Source organism: Lacerta agilis, chromosome 12 (genome assembly GCF_009819535.1).
Source record: "Lacerta agilis isolate rLacAgi1 chromosome 12, rLacAgi1.pri, whole genome shotgun sequence".
NCBI lineage: Eukaryota > Metazoa > Chordata > Lepidosauria > Squamata > Lacertidae > Lacerta > Lacerta agilis.
This window is the reverse complement of record NC_046323.1, coordinates 2,801,500-2,818,621: the sequence shown is the minus strand read 5'-3', so window position 1 is coordinate 2,818,621 and position 17,122 is coordinate 2,801,500. Positions and strand designations below refer to the sequence as shown.

The 17,122-nt window shown below is 42.8% G+C and overlaps 1 protein-coding gene across 1 annotated transcript in view; it reads left to right on the top strand.

The window, feature by feature from the left end:
- The first annotated feature begins 6,497 nt into the window (after nucleotides 1–6,497).
- The window catches only part of VOPP1 (VOPP1 WW domain binding protein), a 35,795-nt gene continuing 25,170 nt past the window's right edge, over nucleotides 6,498–17,122 (top strand). The window contains exon 1 of the mRNA XM_033165511.1: nucleotides 6,498–6,573. Coding sequence (XP_033021402.1) covers nucleotides 6,523–6,573 — 51 coding nt within the window. The 5' untranslated portion in view covers nucleotides 6,498–6,522. The remainder of the gene's footprint in view (nucleotides 6,574–17,122) is intronic.

Genomic DNA, 17,122 nt, shown 5'->3' with positions numbered 1-17,122 from the left:
GGGACAATCAAAAGTGTTGACCTATGCATCTTAAGACTCAATCACCTCAGGGATGCCCGCCTCGCCTCCCATGTAAACCTGTCCACAGTTTACCCTAAGGTTTCCAGATTTTTTTCAACGAATCTGGGGACACTTTTCAACTTCCTACTAAACAGATGGATTTTGTCAGGGGACTGATTTGTAAATCCGGGGACTGTCCCTGGGAAATGGGGGTGTCTGGTAACCTTAGTTTATCCTTTTCAGAGACTCACTTCCGTGACCAACTGCTATCAGTTGAGGTGCATGGCGGTGCCCAGAGACAGGGCCTATTTTGTGGTAGCATCTTGGCTTTGCAAGTTCTCACCAGAACTCACTTAGGGCTGAGTTTGTTGTCTTTTTGACTTACTCATTTTCCCAGCTCTTTTAGATTGTAGAGGTTTTTTTCAAACAAACAAAAACCACAAGTTTTTATGTTATTATGCTTTGCCTATTATTTATTAGTTCTTAACTTCGTTGCTCTTTTTAATTTTATTCTGAAAGCCACACTCAGAAATTATATTGAAGAGTGGGATATTAAATATCACAAATAAATAAAAGGTCCCCTAATCGCAAAATGTGAGAAAGGAGGACCCATGTCGGGTACAAACAATATTGAAAGGCAGACTTATCAGGAAACATCATCCAGCATGTCATGGAGCAAGTTCCAAGTTTAGATTTCCCCCTCTGTATTACACATAGCTTGGAAAGGGAACTAACAGCACTGAACAAACAGCATTTACTTTTCAATATCTATCAGGTTGTTACTTACTTATTCAATTTATCAACCAACAAACAAAAAAGTTATCTGGGTGACATAAAAGCAAAAACAAATTAGAATTGCAATGAGACAAGTAAGGAAACTATAAAATCAAAACAAATCACTTTATCACAGAGATCAAGAGATTAAAACATTGCAGCAACCATCAGTTAGATCAGAGCTGCGGAGTGGGAGAGGAAATATAAATTTCGCAGAAGTAAGTAATTATGGTAAAATCAAACCAAGGTTCCAATAAAGCAACACTTAGGTATTTATGAGTCATGGGCAATGGAAGGTATCCTTTTTCTTACAGTGCCATATTTATTCAGCTCCCCGGAGACTACTGTTGTGAAGTCTGCTGGTGGAGACTCGAGGACAGTAAGATACCGGTTGTGCAGTCATTATAAATCGACTACCAACAGGATAGTTCAGTCAGTTTATGGCATTATCAGAGCTGAGATATGCATTTATAACAGAAAACCTTTCTAATAATTGCACTGTGATTACTTTTTAATTAGTATTATTTTTGCCTTTGTAATTATAATTGTTTGTAATTTTGCAAACCATAGTTATTAATATTATTATTGGATTAGAGGTCCAACTATTCAGTTTCTGTCTGCATGGGGCACTTGAGAGGTAGAATCTCTTGAGATTTTTTACTTGTTGGAGCACTTCTGCCTTTTTAAAATGTGGCTTTATTTTTAAATGCCTTTGGAGACTGAAATCAGGAATAGAGGACCAAGATGAGCTGGGGAAGTGTATTGCAGGTGCTTGATCTTTCTTGGTTGCCCTCTCCCAGGTACTTGACCCCATACTCTTCCTTCTTTTGACTGAAAAAGCAGCCTCTTTCTGATCAGGATTTTCTGGGATGGTTTTTGTTTTCTATCATTGGAATAGTGTTGGATATTCACAGTGATAGAATTATATTTCAGGCTTAGTTGAGTGGTGGGTTTTCTCCCCTAGTTTTTATGTTCATAACATAAGCTTGCATATGCATTTCTTTTTTTAAAAAAAATGCAAGTCACATAAAGAGATTCCTTATGTATTACCAAAGCATTAGATATTCCACTGACAATGAGATTCAATGTCCTTTTGCCCAGATTGAATTGATGTAATAAAAACTGGTTGAACAAGAAGTTTAAAATAATGAATTATTAAGGTTGAAGCCTTCCTAGACACACATACCAAAGCATACGGCTGAGAGCCAACTGTGATGAATTAATATTTACTTTTATATATATATTCCACCTAACATCAAGGAACCCAAGGTTGATATACATCTGATTCTAGAAGATTCTGCATACAGGCCTGCTCAGGTGATGGTTGCCTTCAGGCCATACTTTAGAATCCTGCAGATGCCAGTAGTGAAACATATTCAGAGTACTAGTTTTGAGCCCTGTCTAAAGCAGAACCTTCCTTTATTACCTTGTTAAAACTGGTCCAGGGCATTTTATTCTGCTGTCTTTTTCACTCTGTTCTCAAGCTTGCTAGCTTACTTACTTACTTCGCCAAACCTTTATTAGGCATTACAAATATAGGCCATCATGACTTCCGGCTTCCGGCAATGAGATATGGTGGCCTCCCAAGGGATCGGACATCCAGTCGTGCCAGTAATTCAGGGTTAAATGAGGGTAATTAACCCTGTTCACCCCCCCCCCCGAGTGGGGGGGGGCTGCACCACCTGCAGATTGTCTGTTTTCTACGCTCCGCAACAAGGTGTGGAGGCAGGGACACTGGGTGATGTCCAAGGCATGAATTTGGCAACTCTCCAAAGTCAGTCTCATCAGCCAGGAGTCCCTGTTTTCTAAAAATTAAAAAGATTTGGTAAAAAAACAGGCATGTTCTGGACAGAAGGAGTTAAAAGAAAAATCTGCTAAACTACACAGTCACTGGAGGCCAAGTTTCGGACTTCAAAAAGACTTCAAAATCTTGTCATCTTGGTGAATGAGGTGAGAGGCTCCCGTGTTTTTGTATTCGTTATATCTGCTATTTCATGATTTGGCAAACCTCACCAAGAAAGAATTAATTACCCAAAGGAAATGCAGGAGGCATAAATTAAATGGACGTATTGGCATCATCGCAGTCCTCGGCGGAGAGCCCTGATCAAAATTGGCATAGTAAGATCAGATATGATCAAATCAGCTCGGGCTGATGAGGGAGGGTGGCCAGGGCCATCTTAAGTAAATCCGGTGCCCTGGCGCGAAGATCCTTCCATTGCCCCTCACGCTCCGCTGGGCAAGGCCAGGTGCAGCGGGCAGCCAGAGGGCGCAGAGGGGCGGGTGGGGACGCTGCCAGCTGTGCTCTGCCACTGCCTGCTCGGCCAAAGTGGTGGTGCGTGCTGCTGTCCAGGGAGCCCTGGCTGCAGCGCTGACGGGAGGCTCGCTGACGGCCTCCCCACATCTGTAGCCCGAGAACAGGTGGGCGAGAGCGGCGCTGCAGCCGGGCTGGAGGGTGCAGGCGCCCTCCTCAGGCTGTGGCGCCATGGCGCCTCGCGCCAGTAGCCTCAATGGCTAAGATGTCCCTGAAGGTGGCGACGGTAAAAGCTCTGATGCAGAAAGAAAAAGGATATGATCAGGAAAAGTCTCCTTTAATGGGGGGGGGAGAGAGATTGGAGATTTTTTAATTGGAATTACGAAAGGGAATTACGAAAGGAATTACTCTACAGAGGATGCATTTGCTTGCATGAAATATTATCATAGTGACGGTAAACTTGGGATGCCTGCCAACTGTCCGAGGGCCCTGGAGAGCTGGCGTGGGTTTTTATGGGGAAACTGAAACAATCTTTGTGTAGCTTACTGATTGTCAAGTACACCCCTACAGTACATTTGAAACAACGGCTGGTTTGGAAAGATCAAAGACAGTGTGAAGTCGCTCATTAACTTCAACTTTGGATGGAAGCCCGGAGCCTATTAGAGCAACAATCAGCAGAAAAAGGAGGGGTCATCGAAGGAGGACTGTGCTTCAAAATATTAAGACTGAGAACAATATGGAAAAAGCACCCTGCGTGATTATGGAAATAAGGAATGGTTAAATAAAACAAGATAGAGAGTTATACCAGCGACTGACTGACTGATTGAGGAGATTGTCAATATCATGATTAGAAAATTGTGAAGTAACAAAGAAGATAACAGGAAGATAAAGGATGGACATTTAGCTCTTGAAATCCAGAACATGGGAAGTCTCATTGAAATTAATTAATTCAGACTCTATAACTGGCTGTATTGTTTTTTGTTTTTGAATGTGGTAAGATTTTGCTTGATTTGTTATTAATATGAATGTGTGTTTTTTTTCTTTATTGGAAAATGAATAAAAATTATTAACATCACAAATATAGGCCATCATGAAACATCCACATATTTTTAAAAAATATGTATACACATAAACAGCTATGTAAAATATGTAATAACAAGGATTTTCAATGGAATTTCTTCCTGCTAAATAGTGCTATTCGCCACTGTAATAGATACTATTGACAAAAACTCAGTCAACCTTGCAGTTACTTCCAGGTTAATGTCAGACAGATAGAATCTGAAATTTTCATTGTGCTGTGATGTTAGGCTACTCAAAAAAGGGGATAGCACAACACATTTGCGTAGCTGTTGTGGACAGTAGAAAAGAATATGTTCTACAGCATCCGGCACATTCGAATAACATTCACAATGTCTAACATTTCTGGGGATGTTTAAATATCTGCCCTTGACAAAAGCTGAGGGGAAAACGTTCAGTCAGGCTATCTGTTCCCAAGCATCTGTTTGATCATAGCTGTATTTAGGAAGCCTACATCTATACTTGCAAGCATAACACTGCAACAGAGATGAAGGTTACCAGTTTTGAATGTATACCTATATAAACAAACAACGCTTCCTGAAAGTAGAAAATAAAGATACTAGCGGGGCACCACTGTACTAAGAGTGGGCTTGTCCCCCCCCCCCCCCCCGCTTTTCTTTTTAAAGAACAGTTTATTAGGACTAACAACAACAACAACAATTTGCACCACACCCATCTGACTGGGTTGCCCCAGCCACTCTGGATGGCTTTCAGCATATAGAAAAAACATTATTATTATTATTATTATTATTAAACATTAAAAACTTCCCTATACAGGGCTGCCTTCAGATGTCTTCTAAAGGTTGTATAAATGTATCAAACTTATATCAAAGAGAAGCTGTCAAAGAAAAAATAAAAACTTGAAGCACGCACATAGACATGTGATTATAGCAGACATAAGAACAAAACAAGCAGACAAGAGAAAATCTCCCACAAATATACAGTTCAATCATGCTCTTTGACCCAAACATATTTAGAAAACCATTTCACTGGAAATATATTTCTCTCTCTCCTTGGAATCTTTCTTTCCTTCAATTGACAACCAAGTTTTTCCATAAGGGCCATGAACCAAATCCGAGAATACAATTCCTCGATCAAATTAGGGGTGACTAATTTCCAGCTTCAGGCTACATTCTAAAATGTACCTACCTTCCAGAGCCCCTCCAGTAATTTGGGCTAGTACTGTGAGTTTCGCTACTCAAGAGTGTGCACAGACACTTTATGCTCGATGTGCTAGCCTTCACTTTGCAAGATGTCTTCTTCTCAGTGGAAGGCCGTTCAAACATAACAAGAAACTCTTGCTTTACAGCCAACGCTGCAACCTCATTCTTACTGATAAATAGATAGATAGATATTATTATGGCCATTGGCCCATCACTGCAACCTCATTCTTACTGCTGTATGTGTTGACAAGCAGGAGAAGATACTCTGCTGCTTACCTACACATACAGTATAGCAATAAGAATGAGTAACCTCTTCCTCACAGTTTCTGTAGCCTGTGTGTTGTTGAAATAGGCAGCTCATGCCCATTTGTAATTAAAGACGTCCTGGAAGGCTGTACAGAATTCAGGCTTTAATTTATTTATTTTTAACCCACCTTTTCAAGCGAGTTAGGACGTGGCTGCTTCATTTCTTACTAGAATTAAACCATGTTAGGAATCCTGTAGCAGCAGCAGCTCCCAGTCCTCACTAGACTGGAGCTGCTTATAGGGAACACATGACTCCTTTGCTACAACAGGCAGCATTAATCAGGAGCAAATCGAACTGTGCTGATTATGACCTGGAAGGAAGGCCTCCTTCTCGCCGCGCCCCGCGCGCTTCTTCCCCTGCCTGCAGTGGCCGCGCCGATCCCCGGCTGGCTGGGCGGGGGAAGGCGGGCGGGCGGGGGAAGGCGGGCGGGCGGTGCTAAGCGGAGTCCGTGGGGCGGGCCGGGGCGGGCCTTCCCAGCCCGGTCGTTCTGCCGCCGCCGCCGCCGCCGCTTCGGCCTCCTCCTCCTCTTTGTGCGCCCTCGCTGGCGCTCGCGTCCGGAGACCCTCCTGTCGCCGCTCCCCGGGAATAGCCGCCCCCTGGAACAGCGCCCGCGCCCGGGGGAGACCCAACCTGAGGGGGCGCGACCCCAGCAGCTGCTTACCACGGGCGGACCCTTCCCGGAAAGTCACTGTTCTCTGGTCACTTCGGAAATAAACGGTCTCGCATCCGAGAAAGGGGAGAATCCGAGGATACCGCTCCTCCCTCCGCCTTCATTTTTTTGTCCTTTCCCTCCCCTCCGCGCCGGGAGATTTGGCACCCCTGTTGGCACCGGCGCGCTCGGGTGCCTTCGCCTTCTTCCTGGCGCCCAGAGGGAGCGAGATGCCACTGCTGTTCGCTGCTTCTGAGCGGCGCATGTGAGGAAAACGGGCACCGGCTGGAGAAAGGGAGAAATGAGCCATTTTCAGCAGGGGGTAATACTGCTGCTCTTCCTGCTCCTGGAGGTAAGACAGATGACATTATTATTATGAATTGCTATTGCTATTATTATTATCATGATAGATGCTTGGGGTTTGAGAATGTTCTGCCATCCACAATGTACTCCTATACATTTGAGATTTAATGGACTGGTACACCCGGACGATTATAGGCCATATAACATAGGCAGGGAATAATAACCTACCGGTAATTCTTACTGAGATTATGGTAAAATGTATTATTGTCAAGCTATGCTTCTTCAGAGTAGCAGCATTCAGTCGTGTGCAAACCCTCGCTTCCAATCTTCCAGCCTGCAGACAGGTTTGCCACCTCTGGCTGGATGTCACAGGTATGTGTATATAATTTTCCACCACACTGTGACACACTCTCTTTATGAAAAGCTACCTTAGGGAGGCTGGGAACTTGAGCAAAGTGAAGGTGGAGCAGGACTGCTTAGTTAACCCTTTTCCTTCAGGGCATTTCCCTCCCCTTCCCCTGCAGGGAACAAGATTCATGACCACTTTTCCTTTTAACTGTAGAGACAGGGGCGTAGCAAGGTAAATTGGTACCCGGGGGCAAAAAATCTTTTATCACCCCCCCCCCCCAGGCATGGGAATGGCAGGTGGTACCCGGTGCGGGAAATTTCTTGTCAACCCCCCCCATTGATCCCCCCCCCAAAATGGTTTTAAGTTATTTCATATTTTCTTACAAAGGAATAATAACAAGTAATAATAATAAAAAACTTTTACTTATATCCCACCCTCCCCGGCGGAAGTCAGGTTCAGGGTGGCTAACATCAGATACATAACATTGGTATAAAATCAAACAATAATTAAATTACCTCCTAAAAACATCTCAAAATCAAATTAAATTCTAATTAGATGGCTTTCCACAGGGTTAGGGTTGGGAACAGTAAGTGTTCTCTGAACTGAAATTTCAGCCTTCATGACATAGGAAAACAGCCAAGTAAACAGCTATTTTGGTGGAAGAGGGTCAAGATATTAACCGATATGCATGGAATTTCATATATAGCTATATAATCCCTAGTATAGTAAGATAAGACCTTCGGAGCAGGCATTAAAAAAAAAAATCAAATTTTTTTTTCTCCCCCCCAAAATTGTTCCTTGATGATTTGTCACCCCCTCCATTATGGAACTCGGGGCGGCCTGCCGCACCCCCACCCCCCTTGCTACGCCCCTGTGTAGAGATAAAAATATATTGGGAGGGAGAGGGATTTTGAGCAGAAAAATGATTTGGGGAAAACAGTTAAGCCTTACACTCTGCCCATGCAGAGCTCAAGGTTCTAGCCCCCCATGACAGTTTTTTATTTTATTTTAATTCATTTTATTTTAATGTTGCATGCAGTTGGACGTGGAGAAATAGGCCTAACTGGTTTGTAGATTTGAAGGCATATGTTCATAGATAGGATTGAGGACTCTTACCTTTATTACTAACTGCTGATGTTAACTCCGCAGGGAACTAAATGTGATGTCGATACACAGATTTGATACATCTTAGGTGCATTTTCATTTTCAATCAGCTGTGAAGGTTTTACACATTTTTGATGGCACGGGCCTTGTTTCTTCCTCATCCTCACCAATATGAGTTTTTATTTATAGAGAAATATCTGAAATCACTAGCTTCCTGTGCATTGCAAATAAATATAATATAAATTTTATTAATCACCAGGAATCATTTGTATTGCAAAATAATTACTGTTCTTTTTCATTAAAGTACTTTCTTATTACGGGACATGGGTGGCGCTGTGGATTAAACCACAGAGCCTAGGGCTCGCCAATCAGCGACGGGGTGAGCTTCCGTTGCTCGGTCCCTGCTCCTGCCAACCTAGAAGTTCAAAAGCACGTCAAAAGTGCAAGTAGATAAATAGGTACCGCTCCAGCGGGAAGGTAAATGGCGTTTCCGTGCGCTGCTCTGGTTTGCCAGAAGCGGCTTAGTCATGCTGGCCACATGACCCGGAAGCTGTACTCCCTCGGCCAGTAAAGCGAAATGAGTGCCGCAACCCCAGAGTCGTCCATGCCTGGACCTAATGGTCAGGGGTCCCTTTAGCTTCTTGTTATTGCTTTGTGAGTTAGGAAGAGAGCAGAGAGAGAATTGTAGCAGATCCTTTACATCCCGGGCATCATCTGCTTGATTTACTTGCATCTGGACGTCGCTACAGGACTTCATATAAAAAATCGGCCAGGCACAAGAATAGTTTTTTTTCCTTGTGCCATTAAATTGTTAAATTCGTAGTTGTATAGCTGAAGGGGAGGTAAATTGTGGGTGTGGTTTCTTTGCTTCTTTGTATTGCGAGAGGAACAGTGTCTGTATGTTTACATTGCAATGTAGCCGAAACAAATTCCAAGTATGTTGGAAAATGTACTTGGCCAATAATAAATTATTCCTATTCCTATTCCTATTCCTATTCCTACTTACCTAGGTCTTTCTGCCTGCTAGGGAAGTGCCACCCCCCACCCCCTGGTAAGTAAGGGTAGGCTGTGGCTACCCAAATAGTGATTGAAACATACTCAAAGACAGTTCTTATTTACATTTTCCAGAATCAAGAATGGATGGGCTCTGTTGGTACAATCCAAGATTGAGCGGCTACTCAGTTAGCTTGGTGACAGGGCCTAACTGGACATTGTGTGCCAATATCTGTATTATAATCCCGATACTAGAGTGTTGTTGTTTTAAGGAAAGCTGTTGAAAGAGGACCACCAGGAATGGAGAAGTAATGTAAGAGGAGCCACTGCTGTCTGACTTTCCTCACTCCAGGTGGCCTCACAGTCTTCTCTCCATATTGGGGGGTGGGGAGGGAACCAGCCTAGTTGTCTGGGAGAGATTCTTATTTGTCAAGTTACAAGTCAAGTTACAGGTGCTTTAAAAACCCAGTGAGTGGCGATTTCAGGGGGAGCAAAGGGGCAAAGGACTCAGTGAATGCGCCACTGGGTGATGGTGGATTGGCTCAGTAAAAGCCCAGCCCCAGCATTCAAGCAGGTTGTACTGTCTGAAACCTGACTCAGTTGAGCTGGTGGCAGCACTTCCTTGTTTCATGAGCAGCGAGTTGATCCAAAGAAAAAATAGGAAAAGAAGTTTTCACTGCAAGGCCCGTCCAGGTGCCTTTATTTAGCCATGCCAGGAAAGATTCACTTTTGTTTGAGAGAGTAATTTTCATTAATCTTCTTTGGCTACATCATCATGCTGTTTTGCTTTGTTTTACTCAAAGAGGGTTTAGATTGTTTGCAGCTGGGTCTCTTCTCTTTGGCCTGTTTGCCTTCGTAAAGCACTTAAGGCATTTTCCTAGATTTGGCACTGCTTAATTTTTCATAATGGAAGCAGTGTGCAAATGAAATAAAAACCCCACCTCCTTTGATTAGGTAGTACAACCCGCAGCATCACCACCACAACCTATTCATATCATAGGGTGGCTTAGGAGAATTCTTCCTCCTTCATAAATGGGGTCTGTCTGTCTTAGATCTCTATCTTTGATTGATCTGTAAAGACGAATAACCATAAGGACTGTATTGCTGGAAGGATTTTTTATTTTTTTAATTTAAGCCTGGTATTTCACCCATGCCCCTTGATTTTGACAGAATCTGTACTGTATTGTGTTGTAATATATGAAACCACCTCTCGGAAGTTCTTTGTGGGCTGTGATTTGACACAATGGCTCCTAGGTAGAGGTCAACTACCCTAACATTGAACTGCATTGATTCATGAGGCAGTGAATCTCCCCAATAATTTTGCAAACAGTGTGTTTACACTCCTTCTTTGCCCTATCATAGAAGGTATCCAGGAACATGAATGTCTTCTTTCTGTTAGTTAGGGGATTTCAGATTGTATTTCATTGAATGATCAAAACATATGGATCACTCCATATTAAGGAGTCATCATGAACACACTTGATAGTGCAGATTTCTAGATTGTTCGACTGCAAACATTTTTTGTACTCTGAGCTGGGGGTATTGCCAGCTTGATGTGTGTATTGTGGGGGGTGGGGGTGGAGGAAGAAGCAATTTGAGCTCTTTCATCATTATCATGGGAAACTGGATTTGCACATATGACCTGAGTGGCTTTCTAGTGGCTTTTCACATGCAAGGTGTGTGAAAAGTCAAAGAAGAAATGGTAGCTTTGCCCCACTTCCTCTCATTGCAGAAGCTGTCCACATGGGTGGGTGGTGTGAGATAGACCCAAGTTCTGTTTCTTTTGCCTCTGGAAATCAGTGGTGGTTTGTGGTGATCCCTTTTCTGAAATGCACAAGGGTATTTCTAGTCTTAATCTTTCTGACCTCAAGTTCCCTATGTAATAGAGCAGAGAAACGGATAAATATTCTGTCCATGGAAGCATTTACTGTAGCCTGGCTCCAAAGACTCCTCCAAGTCCACTAGGAACTTAATAACTGTCAATCACCCCCTGCTTCCCCCACCCCAAGGAACGTAATCAGAATGTACAACAGTGATTGCACAGCAAACCACACGACAGCACAATAGAAGATTAAGCTTTCAATGTTCAACCCATTTAGGAGAAGCCCTGCAGTATTCCTTGTAAGCTTTAATTGACTTTATAAACAGGGTGTTTCAGCATAAGTTGTTAATGCTTCATGTACATGTTTTGCTTTTTATTGGCTGCTAGACCAGAATTTCCTTTGATCTAAGCATTTAGGGCCTCAACACATCTGGAGTTTTCAGGGAGTGTGCTAAGGTAGGAGAGCGTGGCTTCTAGGAAGACTCAGACCTTCTTTTATAATGGATTTTTGGACTTTAGCGCCCCCCCTTTTTTTAAAGAAACAAACACTCATTTATCATTGACTGGGTTGTGTTGTATATATGTTCATTATATTCTTCCCATATGAGCCTTTCTGTGTCTGAGGCCCTCCTCAAAGTGCTGTGTTTGCTGTATTTGCAGCACCGAGGTGACCTCTCTGGAGCCCAAGCCTGGGCAGTATGTATGGAGCTCCTGGGCTGAACCCAACAAAAATACCTCCCTCTCAGCCTTGCTGATGTACTCCAAAGGAAAGGAAAGCAATATATTTGGCACCAGCCTGACTGCAAAAGTTGCCAGAAAGAGGCATACAAGCAGTGTTCAAAATTAGCCAGGCACGAGGTACATTTTTGCACCTGGCTTTTGACCACTTGTGACCAAGTGAAGATGCCTGGATGCCAGGATGGTGCCTAATATCTCCACCACCTGGAGGTGCATGCCTAGGGATCATTGGATCTGGACTGTTTTTAGACACTAATACCCCATCCTGTGCAGGTGGCCTAGGGCTTGCTGATCAGAAGGTCGGCGGTTCGAATCCCCGCGATGGGGTGAGCTCCCGTTGCTTGGTCCCAGCTCCTGCCTTCCTAGCAGTTCGAAAACACGTCAAAGTGCAAGTAGATAAATAGGTACCGCTCCGGCGGGAAGGTAAACGGCGTTTCCGTGCGCTGCTCTGGTTCGCCAGAAGTGGCTTAGTCATGCTGGCCACATGACCAGGAAGCTGTACGCTGGCTCCCTCGGCCAGTAAAGCGAGTTGAGCGCCGCAACCCCAGAGTCATCATCCGCGACTGGACCTAATGGTCAGGGGTCCCTTTACCTTTACCTTTTAACCCATCCTGTAGAATTCTATCAGTTATATTTTATGTGCACAATCAGAATGAATTTTAGGAACCAAAATGCTTTTTCTGTATAGCCTGAGCAGGCACCATTAGGAAAGAGAGGTAGGATCAGGCCAATATATATGTGGGCTGTCCCTGGATCTTTTAAGTACTTCTTTAAGTTCTCAAAGCTGTTAACCTAGCTTAAGGTTGTCACCTTAAATTGCCAGACGTTTAACTGACAATCAATCACAGTCAGTTCATCATTTAATAAATAATAATAATAAATTTTTATTTACACCCTGCCCTCCCCAGCCAAGACCGGGCTCAGGGTGGCTAACACCAAATATAAATACAGTAAAAACATTCAAAACAAAACAAAACAAAAAATAAACCAAACAAACAGTTGATTAAAATATAAGTTAGAATACAGTTTAAAATGCAGCCTCGTTTTAGTGGTAGCCTATAGATCAGAGCCATAAAGGGGGGGGGAACGTCAAATATTCAGTGAGGCCAACTATCCATGCTGGTCCTACAGGGAGGGGGGAAAGTATTTGGTCCCCTGCTAAATTTGCCCATTTGCCCTCTGATGAAGAAATGACCAGTCCATAATTTTAATGGTAGGTTTATTGTAGCTGTGAGAGACAGAATAACAACAGGAAAACCCCCAGAAATCCAGAAGGCTATATTTATCTATCTATATATAAAATAAAAAGTATATAGAAAACCCCTTTGAGAGGAGGGAATTATTATTTACTTATTTATTATAGATAGATAGATATAGATATATACACTTTAAAGAGAAAAAGGAAAGAGAAAGAAGGAAAATAATAGCAATAACAATAAAGTGGAAGAAAAAGTTTTTTGGGGGGGAAGAGAGGTGATGATAATAATGGGAGGGCAGGGAGGGAGAGAGAAAAAGACTGTCTGATTTCCCCCCACCCCCATTTAATTAAAAAGAATAAAAAATAGACAAAAAGTGTTGGAAGTGTGAAGTCAAAGAAGGAAATTTTATACATATGTGGTGGCACTGCGATAAAATAAAACAATATTGGGATAATGTTTACAATGAACTAAAAAAGATCTATAGATATAACTTTAAAAAAGTACCTGAAGCATTCCTATTAGGAATGGTAGGGGAAGACATTGAGAAAAACGATGTAAGAATATTTCTTTATGCGACGACAGGAGCAAGAATTTTGCTGGCTCAAGTTTGGAGACAGCAACGGACTCCTACCATAGAAAAATGGCGTCAAAAGATGGTTGAATATATGGAAATAGCAAAATTAACATCAAAGATTCGGCAACAAGGAGGTGAAAACTTTGGAAAAGAATGGGACAAATTTAGGATATATCTGAATAAGCTGTATGGAATATGAGAAAAAAAGAAAACGTAACACTCATAGTTTTTCAAAAAAAATTCTTTATTGGAATATGAAGGAGAACATAAAACAATAATAAGATTTAAAGGGTACAAATAGAACATGATCATACTATCCAATACGGCTATGTATAAAAGAAAATCGTTATTAATGAAAGGAAAGGTGTACAGAAATAAAGTGGAAGGGGGGTTTTACAATATGGGACTAGAGCATAATAGATGGCAGATGACAAATACAATAAAGAAGTGTAAAACCGTGGAAGCAGATGACAAAATAAAACAGAAGAAGTATGGGGGGGAAGCAGAAGGGGGGATTATGTTTTGTTGTTGTTGTTGTTTTTTGTTGTTTTTTTTTAAAATCTGTTTAAGCTGTGTGTAAGTTATGTAAATGCAAAAGTAATAAGTATTAGTGTATATATAATATACAGAATGGTGTATAAGTTATGTATATGATATAAGTTTAAGAGCATTTTTCTTTTATTCATATACATTTGTATATACATATATAAGATATAAATATTGTATATTATTGTTTAAATTATTTTACGAGAAACTTAATAAAAAATAATAATAATAAAAAAGAATAAAAATAAAAAAAGAAGAGGGATCAGGGCTGAAGCTGTGGTCCCAGGAAGTGGCCTGTGTTTATGGGCACCGTCATTTTAATTCTTGAGAGTTACAATGAATGAATGAAAAATGTATTTTTTTAAAAAAATTAAGAAACGAAATTTTTTGGATCCTGTGTCCATTTCCATCCACCAGTGGCACCCCTCTGCCGGCAGGGGAGGGCCCGCACAGTGCCTGTCTTCTCCCGGGCAATACCTTGGGTTGGGGCCAGGTTTGGACTGGGCTGCACACTTTTATGCAGCCTCCCTGGCTCTCCTGGTCCCCTCCTACCTCTCTCTCTCTCTCAATGGCTGCAGTAGCGCCTGGTGAGTGTTCAGCTTGGCGGGGGGGGGGGGGGCTCCGTCGAGTTGTCTGCTCAGCTCCGGAAGCCACCAGACCTCCGAGCTCTGCTGGATCACTTATGGGGCGATCCCAGTCCTGGTGGATTTGAGGTCATAGTGGGTTGGGGGCTCCACACAGCCCTCTCGACCTTCACGTTGGGCCCCCTGGCTCCCCCCTGCTTGCGGCAGCATTCGCGTTGGCAGTGCAGGGACCGGCCAGAGAACCCTGTTGGTCTTGGTGGTCCCTATGAGCTCGGCACGGCTGTTGCACTCACCATCTTGCTTAACCCATGCCTCTGTTATGGCTTTGAAGGCCAAATGGGAGAGGGAGCAAGTTCTTAAGGCCCAATGCTTTCCATCTAGAATCACAGGGTTAGAAGGGACCCTGAGGATCATTTAGTCAAACCCCCTGCAATGCAGGAATATGCAGGGATCAAACCTGCTACCTTGGCGTTATCAGCACTATGCTCTAAGGCTTCCTCAACCTCAGCCCTCCAGATGTTTTTGGCCTACAACTCCCATGATTCCTAGCTAGCAGGACCAGTGGCCAGGGATGATGGGAATTGTAGTCTCAAATCATCTGGAGGGCCGAGGTTGAGGAAGCCTGCACTAACCAATTGAGTTATCCAGGCTGACAATTGTTCCATTGTAACCTGTTCCATTGTTCATTCTAATTAAAACCAATGGTTACAGGAAGAGGTAATGGCCAGAATTTAGTAACGGTTAAGAATGCTCAAACAGGAAGTGACAGCCACTATATTGGCATACGGAGAGCAGGAGAAAAAATAATTTGGTTGCCTAGGTGATGTAGAAGGAAATACAAATACAAAGCAGTCGGGCTTTGCTGATTTCTGAAATGGAGTCTTGCTCTTTTGGAAATGGTGATAGCTATAGTAATTGAAATAGGCCAGCCTCTTTGCTGTTGGGGCAATGCATGCATGCGCACTAGATTAATTTTACTTTCAAACATTGCCATCTCCAAGATTTTGGAAGTGCACATCTGCATATATTTTCAGAACTGAAGATAACAATGAAAAGAGGGCAACACTGAATCAGTCTCTGTGCTTGTGAAGAATTTTTTTTGCGAAGGCAGAAAAGATTAAACTGAATGTTCACTTGATTTACTTCAGATAAAGAGGTGGTTTATCAATATTTTCCAAAGAGTTTTCCCCAGATGTCCCCCCCACCATTCCCATATTGTATTAATATTAATTAATTAATATTAATTACAGTCTGCTGCTGTAATTGAATGTTTTCTATTCTATCCTGTGTGATAAAGTGAGAAAAATTTGATCAAGCTGGTCTAAAACTGGTCAGAGGCTGTATTAAGAATAGAGAAATGCAAAATTCTGAGAGCAGTGGGACTGGTTTCTCATAGCATCCAATACAAACATAGCATTTGTTGTCTCAAAGTGAGCTCTGGAAAAAAACAATTCTGCAAATGCCCAGCATGGTTCAGCTGAAACAGGGCAAAATTAACTGTGGATGGTGCACATTGGCTAGCACACTTGATTTCACTAGCCCCAGCCCAGAACATCTTTGAAAATGTGTTTGCAGATTTATTTATCTTTTAGAAACAAAAACGAAACAGGACTTTTATGTCTGAGTATATACATGCTGCTCCAAAATGTTAAAACAAGGCAAGAAAGCCTTCCTGAAGCCTGAAAGGAAGGGGGTGAGATCAATGGCTGAACCTGTGCTATAATTCTGGTGGGCATGGGTGCAAAACTGGGACCACCCTGTAGTTGAAGTACAACATGGGGAATTCTTGCAGGTTTGTATGGTAGTCACTGGGAAGCAAGGGCATGATGAGCTTCATGGCAGCCAGCCGCTGAAATTAGCAGCCCAACATCTTGTTTTGTCCTTCTCCTTGGGTAGTACAGTACGACTGCAACTTACGCACATCTAACATATGCGGTTTCAGCTTTATTCGGTTGAAGGCCAGCCAATTAGACTCACACAAATTAAATGCACAGAAGGCAGGCATCCTAAAGGCCTTTTGGATGCCCAGTCAGCCTCCTACCGTATTTTTTGCTCCATAAGACGCACTTTTTTCCTCCTGAAAAGTAAGGGGAAATGTCTGTGCGTCTTATGGAGCGAATGCATGGTCCCTGGAGCCAAATTGCCCAGGGAGGAAAGGCAGATCCTGCTTTTTCTGTTTTAGAAAGAGCTAAAGGCTAACAAGAGGGAAAGAGAGTGTTGAAAAGAACCCGCTCAACAGCTGATTGCAGGAGATCGGGGAGGGAGATAAGGGAGCTAGCTCCCTTCCTGCCCCGCCCAGGCCCCTTGCAGAGTAGGATCCTGGGAAATTGAGGATCCTGGGAAATTGAGTTTTTCAGCCATTTGGGGCTGTTACTTTTCCTCTTGCTTTCTATTACTTGCTGATGCTTACTGGTTTGCTTTCTTCTTGCTTCCTATTACCTACTGGTGCTTACTGGTTTGTACTGGTTTGCTTTCCTCTTGCTTTGTATTACTTGCTGGTGCTTACTGGTCTGTACTGGTGCTTACTGGTTTGTACTGGTTTACTTTCCTCTTGCTTCCTATTACCTGCTGGTGCTTACTGGTCTGTACTGGTTCGCTTTCCTCTTGCTTCCTATTGCTTGCTGGTGCGTACTGGTTTGTACTGGTGCTTACTGGTCTGTACTGGTTTGTACTGGTGCTTACTGGTTTG